The following is a 7,956-nucleotide window of genomic DNA, read 5'->3' as shown; positions in this document are numbered from 1 at the left end:
GTCCCTTAGGAAAGGAAACCAGGCGTTTCCCCCAGTTGGCTCCAAGGGATATTTTGCCCGCCCCGCTCTTATTTCCCTAGTTCTTCAATGAACTTGGGTCGCTTCTCCTGCCTAGAACTGTGGTGACAAATGTTTCTGATCTTCCAAAGAAGGACACAGCGGGAGGAAGCCCTAAATAAACCCTGCATTTTAATTTACATCCCACCTTGAGGAAAGAGATAGGTTACGTACATTACTTTTGTAACGATCTCGTATACACAAGACTTCACTACTCAAAATATCGCACACTTGCACGCAAATCTTTCTTTCTTTCTTTCTTTCTTTCTTTCTTTCTTTCTTTCTTTCTTTCTTTCTTTCTTTCTTTCTTTCTTTCTTTCTTTCTTTCTTTCTTTCTTTCTTTCTTTCTTTCTTTCTTTCTTTCTTTCTTTCTTTCTTTCTTTCTCCCCCTACCTTGATTTCTGTTATGAAACTGATCGCTATTGTCATGCCAGAGATAATAATAACCAACCATTTATATTCGGGTAGAGGAATGGGGAAACGGAAGAGATGGAGGAATCCTAAAGGGTCTAAAAAAAAAAACCGGTTTCCCAGTCCCGAAACTGACCTCCCCCCTCCATCCTCCCTTCCCTTCCCCTTCCCCCCCCCCCCCCCGCGCCTTCTCTCGTCTTTCTTCCTTCTCATTGGCTGCAACCTCCGAGCGTCAAGTTCGGCCGCCGCGTCCACCAATAAGAGGCCGTTACACGACGGCGGCCTTAAATAAAACAAACAAATAAATAAATAAGGAACATTTTTTAAAATGGGGGGAAAACCCCGAGCCTTAAAGAGGTTTGATAACGAGCGGCGAGCGGGCGAGCGGCGATGGCCGTGACGTCACGGGCGGAATCGCAGGAACCCGAGTGGAGCCGATCGCCCTAGGAGAGCCGGGCAGCGGCCGAGCCTCCTCCTCCTCCTCCTCCTCCTCCTCCTCCTCCTCCTCCTCCTCCTCCTCCTCCTCCTCGCGTTGCTCCGCCACGCCTCAACTTTCCAAGAAAGTTCAATAACTCCCGGGCGCCGGCGAGAACAGGGAGAGCGCCCCGGCGCCAGGCGATCGGGCTAGGCGGCGTCTCGGCAGCGGTGCCGGTTCCTTCTCGGCCGGCCGAGCGAAGCCTCCGCCGGGGAGCCCCAGCAGCCTTCCCGCCGCTTCCCGCTTGCCCGGCCGGCGGCTCACTCGGGCGATGCCGCCTGCTCTGCCCGGGCGGCGCGGTGGTCCTGAACAATAAGCGGAGCACGTGCGGCCGGCGGGGAGAGCGAGCGAGCGAGCGAGCGATCGACTCTTCGGGGCGGGAGCCAACCGGGTGGCGCGGCGGATCTGGCGTCTTCCTCCCGAATCGTTTCCTGGCTGCCCTCCTCCTCCTCCTCCTCCTCCTCCTCCTCCTCCTCCTCCTCCTCCTCCTCCTCCTCCTCCTCCTCTTCCTCCTGGCTGGCTTCGGCGGCTTTCTCCGGCTGGCTTCCCCCCCCACCCGTGCGTGCGCCTGGTGCCTGTGCGCGTCTCGTCGTCGTTTCGCCTCGTTCTCCATCCCTCCCTCCTTTCCTTCCCTCCCTCCCTCCCTCCCTCCCCATTTAAATTTTGATCGAAGAGATTCGCTTCGTCCATAATTGATCCGATTTGGTTGGTGGTTCGCGTTTTAATCGTCGATCGATCGTCTTAGATCCAGCCATCACCTCTCCTTCCCCCCCCCCGCACCACCACCGCACCCGTCACCCAAAAAAGCCCAGTCCGCGCAAGGTAACGGCGTCGGGAGGGAAAGGGGATGAAGGCGCTTCTTTGAACGGCCACCATGGAAGGATCTAGCACTTCCAGTTTTGGAATAGACACGATTTTGTCTAACCCCAGGTCCGGCAGCCCGGTTATGATGAACGGGGACTTTCGGACGGCCCACGGCGAGGCCAGGGCGGCGGATTTTCTCAACCAGGCCACCCCGTCCCCTTGTTCGGAAATAGACACGGTGGCCACGACTCCCTCCTCGCCTATCTCGGTCACCGCGGAGCACCCCGAGCAGCATCTGGCGCAAGATGGCCTGTCGCCACAGCATCACCATCTTCACCACAGCCAACATCCGGAACAGCAGCAGCCAAAAAGTTTGCAGCCGTCGCCCCAGCAACAACAGCAGCAGCAGCAGCAGCAGTTGGGTTCCTGTAGCTCTGCCCCCAGGACTTCCACTTCTTCTTTCTTAATTAAGGACATTTTGGGAGATAGCAAGCCGCTGGCCGCGTGTGCCCCTTACAGCACCAGCGTCTCCTCTCCCCATCCCACCCCCAAACCAGAGAGCAACGCGGCCAGCGAAAGTTTCAGGCCAAAACTGGAGCAGGATGACAGCAGAACCAAACTGGACAAACGCGACGATACCCAGAATGAGCTGAAATGCCACGGTGAGTTGGGGACGCGGGTCTTCGGACGCCCCGGTGCGAAACTCTTGCGAGCGTTCCATTGTTTACGTTTCGAACATTCCCCGTTGTTCCTCTGTGCCCCCCCCTCACCCCCTCCCTCCCCTTCCTGCTTTTCAGCAATTGCTTCTTCTGAAAAGTTCCAGCCAACTTGGAAGGTTGGCTGCGAATTCGCAAAGCCGCTGAGGAGAGGGCTCAGCAACCTGGAAAGTATTTAAAAATAAAGGAAGTCCCCCTCCACTAAGAAAACGACAAACACAATTAGGTTATTTTAAAAAAAAATATCTCAGGAATCGTAAAGGTTTCCCCTCTGATTTTTAATAGACAATCCATATAAATATATATCTATATCCGTATATATATGGGATATCCACATCCCATATATATATATATTTCAGACTGAAGCTACGTATCTCCCCCTCCCTTTAAAAAAAAAAGTTGATGCGAGGAGAACAAAAAGCGTCTGCAAGCGTGCATTTCAACAATACTAAAATGCCAGCTGGGATTACTAGAGATTTTAAAATGCAAATGCATATTATAAAATGCGATCTGCATGCATAATTTCTAAACAGAGTTCACACAGATTTAGCAACACTTAATTAGCAAGGCAGACCTCCTAAAGAATTTATAATAAAATATGTTGTTGTTGTTTTTTTTTTAAAAAAAGCAGGGTAACAAACCAAACGGGTGGGATGAAATCGGGATCCTTTTTCTTTCTTCTGCTTCCTTCCTTCCTTCCTTGAAAATGTTTCTTCCTTTAGAGTTAGCATTGTGCAATATTTTATAGCATTTGTTAATTTTTTTGTTGATACTATAGAGAGTCACGTTCTAAAATTCAAACGTACACGGTGTCTCGGTTCTGCCACTTCCTGGGGGAAAATAAAAGACGCCCCCCCCCTCGCACTACCAAGGGAATCTCACATAACTGGAAAGGCTTTTTTTTTTTTTTGAAACGTGATGCTGAGAGAGGACACATTTCGCTCACTTTACAACCTTCAGCTATTTTGCAGTAACTAATAGGACTGCTATTCAATTTGCCATTTTAGCACTAACATATGAGCGTCTAGAACCAGATGCAGTTTCGTCTAGGGTGTTTTTTTTTTTTGTGGTAGTTGTTGGTTAGTTGGTGCACCAACCTCCCCAGTGGGTCAATTAGAGAGATTATTGTTCTCCCTGCAGGGAAGATCAAGGAGAGCCCAGAAAAAGAAAGAGAGGAGGGGAGAGAGAGAGAGAAGGGGGAAAGAGGGGGGGGGAGGACACAGTGGTGATGGTGGAGGAGAAAACCTCGTACAAACACAGATTGGACTGACGTATTGATTTCCTAACATTGCAGCTAAAAAAAAAAACCTGCCTCAAATAAGACTCCAAGATTCCAGACCAAATCCGGTAATATTTCCGCTGTCACCTGGGATTGCGAAACCCAGCTCTCTCTCTCTCTCTTTTTTTGTACCTGGATGACAAGCACTCCAGGAAAAGTATTCGGGCTGTTGCGAGGGCTTGATCGTAACCGTTTGCGATGTGCAGTTGGAAATCTGAATTTGGCCGAGGGAGAAAGTGAGGAAAGGCAGCGGAGGAAAAAATATCCCCTCCGGGGAAAAAAAAAAGGATATTATTAGAAAGCTGTGTGGCAGGAGAAGTAGTTATTAGTCCAGAGAAATGGTGCTGCTTTTTTTTTTCTTTTAGCCCCGAAATCTTCCCTCTGCTGGTTTGTTCGAGGCCGAATCGCCGCTGAATCGCCAGCTTCCTAATTCATTGTTGCGCTTGTGATTCTATCCCACCCTGTGCAAAGTAGGGAAACGAACCGGTTGGTTCCTAAGCCGTCTTTTCGAACGATCCGTTTGAATCCAGAACAGAAGGCTGCCACCTCCTATTGAGGCTTAATAAGGTTTTGTGTGCGGGTTTAGTCCCCACACTACCCCCACCCCACACCCCACACACTGTGTTTTTCTCCTCGGCCCTAACCCAGAGCTTCTGTCTTGTGTCTCCTCAGGGGCAAAAGAAGAAGGCGACCGCGAGATTTCCAGCAGCAGGGATAGTCCCCCCGTGAGAGCAAAGAAGCCTCGCAAGGCGCGGACCGCCTTCTCCGACCATCAGCTCAACCAACTGGAGAGGAGCTTCGAGCGGCAGAAGTACCTCAGTGTCCAAGACCGCATGGACTTGGCAGCCGCCCTCAATCTGACTGACACCCAGGTCAAAACCTGGTACCAAAACCGGAGGTAGGGCAGGCTGGTTAGGGACGAAAACCATTGGGCTGGCTAGGGGTTTTGGAGCGGGCAGGTAGGGAAATGACAACGCTCGGCTCAAAAGAAGGGTCCTGCCCCACCTCGACCCAGGAATAAGTCTCAGTATATCCCGTGGAATTTGCATCCCAGGTCGTTGTGGATACGACGCTTGGCCGGGTTTTTTTTAACTTTGCCATCCTCTGCCTCATCCACCGCGAAAGGGAATCCCACGGAGTTCAAAGAGGCCTACGCCCGGGTTTGTTTGTTTGTTTAAAAAAAAAAGGATAGCGCGATCTCCAATCACAACTCCGAGGGACTTATTTCGGGGCAGCCCTGCAATTTCCTTCGGAAAGGCAAAGGAAATCTGCCTCCTTATAGTTAGTCACTCGTGGCCTTTCTAAGGGTGGTAGATGGCCACGTTGGGTCGTCTCACTTTGCATCTCCGTCCCTCCCTCCCCCCTCTCCCCTCCCCCCCACGTCCACTACACCAAGAATGTTATTTTCTTGCGGGCCAAAATTTCAGTGGCTGTGTCCAGGGGAAAACCTTAGCAGGCGCATTCTGCGAGCAGGCTTGGTTAGTAGCCGCGGGGTGTGTGTGTGTGTGTGTGTGTTTCTTTTTGTTTTGTTTTTCGCTGTCATAGCTAGGCTGACGCGCGATCCTCAGCCGAAACTCGTTGAGTTAGCTATCCTTCGTGGAGTGGTGCGAGTGCAGGATACGAGTTCACGTTCCAAGTTAAGACGGTCGTGCGTAGGCAGGCACTACTAGGTTGCTCGTCCATTTGCCTGTCACATGTAGGTGGGGGGGAAATCCGAATAGCCACAGGAGAAAAAAAAAGAGGCGAACAGCGTGCAAGTCGAATTGATCTCCCCATCCCTGTGAGCCAAGCAAAAGCTTGAGAGTGGGGGAGCGCCTCTGGGGGAAGCTTATTGAGTTCCGGGCATTCACTTCTGGAGGCCTCCACCTTACTCGGTCTGATCTGGCATTTTCGGACGCCCAGATTTGTAATTCAGTCCTGGGTTTCATTCTCTCCTTTCTCCAGTGCAAGTCGAATCCTGATCTCTGTGATTGGAAAGCGAAGACTTGGCGAAAGGAAGTCTAGTCGCCAATGTCTGGGGTTATTTTCTTATTATTTTAAAGAGAGACCGAAACGGTGCAGGAGAAGAACGAGGAAGGCCCCGTTAAGAGCAAAATGCGGTTTCCCCCCCTCCCTAATTCTTGGCACAGGAAACGCGGGCTGGAAACCTCCGTCCAGTTGTCATCTTGGCTATAATTTTCTGTCTCATTTCATACGGCTGCAGCCACCCTAATTCTGTCGGAATACATTAGCGTCATTTACAGCCCAGCTAAACAGGGAGCTCCACGCTTGTTAATTTGGCTGCGTTTCGTACGGCCGTGTGTCGTGCGCCTGCTGAAAACCCACCAAGGTTCACAGCCACAGCTACGGGAGCTTTTTTCCAAAGAGACTAACGTGTAGGTTCTGCGGAAGGAAGGAAGGAAGGAGGGAAGGAAGGAAGGAAGGAAGGAAGGAAGGAAGGAAGGAAGGAAGGAAGGAGGGAGGGAGACTTGTCCGGAAGCTTCCTCCTCCTCCTCCTCTGTGTACATTTTGCAATGTACTCACGTGAGGGAGGGAAAAGAGATGATCCGTATCCATTGCGTTTAGCCTCGCCTTCTTGCATCTGGAGGCCTGTGTCTTCCGACAGAAGGAAAATTAGTCACCTTCCATTCCCCCCTCCCCACGCCCCCTTCGCCCCACGCCTCAAAGCAACAGGCTTGTATAATTCTAAAATGTTCAGGATTGTAGTTTCTAGCGACCAAAATCTTCCAGCGATTTCACTTTTCCTTGCAGGCCCGCACGTTGTCTCTAGGAAGGAGGGTATAATGAAACTCTCCCAAGGCTGCCTATTTTTCCCCCCTCCCCCCAGCGTCTGCTTAAGTGTTTACTTGTTTGGGTAGCGGAGGCTATTTTCAAATGGCCTGGTCGAAAGCCAGTAAAAAGTATCTCGTGCCGTAGTAACTTCATCTTTTCGCAGAAAACGTTAAAACTGGTGGGGGTGGGAAAGACTTTTCTTCTCTTATTAATGTGACAGAGTAACCGGAATATGAAAGCGGGGTTTGAGGAGGCCATAGGTAACAATGTAATTACGTTTTCGAAAGGAAAATGAATAGCGAATAGTTTATCAGCTGTCGTTGTCACTTACAGGCCGGCTCTCCGTGCGTGCGTGCGTATGTGTGTGTGTCTTTCTTTGGCTTGCAAATGTTTCCCGGGATTTTTCAAGTGACAGCTCCTTCTGATTCCCGCCGATCTTTCCCCCAGCCACAGCAGTTTTCTGCTTTAAGACCTACCAGCCGTGCAGAAATTGTGCTGCGGTTGGGCTTCCTTAAAGGAAAAGGCCAGGTGGACGCAAGAGACTGGGGCAAGCCAAACTCTTCTCGTGTCGGGAGGAAGTGTGTGTGTGGGGGGGGGGGGGGTTGATGGTGGTCAGTCCGGCTCTCGCTCCCTCCCCTTAGCCTCCCCCCCCCGCTTCGGGCCCAGCCGACGGTCTCTCCGTTCCCTCTCTTGCAGAACCAAGTGGAAGCGGCAGACGGCGGTGGGGCTGGAGTTGCTGGCCGAAGCTGGGAACTACTCGGCTCTACAGCGGATGTTCCCGTCGCCTTATTTCTACCACCCGAGTCTGCTGGGGAGCATGGACAGCACCACGGCGGCCGCGGCGGCCGCGGCCATGTACAGTAGCATGTACCGGACTCCGCCTGCGCCTCACCCTCAACTCCAGCGGCCTCTGGTGCCCCGGGTTCTGATCCACGGCCTTGGGCCGGGGGGGCAGCCGGCCCTCAACCCCTTGTCCAACCCCCTTCCGGGGACCCCTCACCCGCGGTGAAGGAAACCACCGGGCGTCTCGCTCACCCCGGCACCCCCTCCTCAACCCCCCCCCGCCGACAGATCCCCCCTCACTCCCCCCAGCAGCCAATCAAGCCAGAAAAGAGCCGAGGCGAGCGAGGGGGAGGGAAATCAAGCGGTTCTTCTAACGGAGCCGGAGGAGCGACCGGCTCAGAGCGAAGAGACTCTGGAACCCGTAAGTGACACGTAGCGCCGAGTCCCGCAGTAGCCCCGGCCGCTTTGCAGGAGGAGGCGGGGGGGGCGAGAGGGGGGGTGGCGGCCGGGAAAAGCCGGAGTGCCAGGCAGGACTCTTGAGGGACGCCGAGAGAGAAAGGACGCTTCCCCCACCGCGGCCCAGGAGGCAGAAGAGCGTGGGAGAGCGGAGAAGTTTGCGCCGAATTCTCACGAACCTTTTTTTTTTCCTGACTCCGAAC

The 7,956-nt window shown here is 52.6% G+C and overlaps 1 protein-coding gene across 1 annotated transcript; it reads left to right on the top strand.

Annotated features, from left to right (window-relative positions):
- Positions 1-1,817: 1,817 nt before the first annotated feature.
- BARHL2 (BarH like homeobox 2) lies at positions 1,818-7,523 on the top strand (the record flags this gene model as incomplete). The annotated part of the gene is made up of 3 exons (XM_083360660.1): positions 1,818-2,409; positions 4,415-4,640; positions 7,211-7,523. 3 exons carry the CDS (start codon positions 1,818-1,820, stop codon positions 7,521-7,523), a joined length of 1,131 nt encoding a protein of 376 aa, XP_083216786.1.
- Between the last annotated feature and the right edge of the window lie 433 nt (positions 7,524-7,956).

Source organism: Vipera ursinii (assembly GCF_947247035.1).
Source record: "Vipera ursinii genome assembly, chromosome: 3".
In the NCBI taxonomy this organism is placed as follows: domain Eukaryota; kingdom Metazoa; phylum Chordata; class Lepidosauria; order Squamata; family Viperidae; genus Vipera; species Vipera ursinii.
This window is presented reverse-complemented; position numbering and strand designations above follow the sequence as displayed.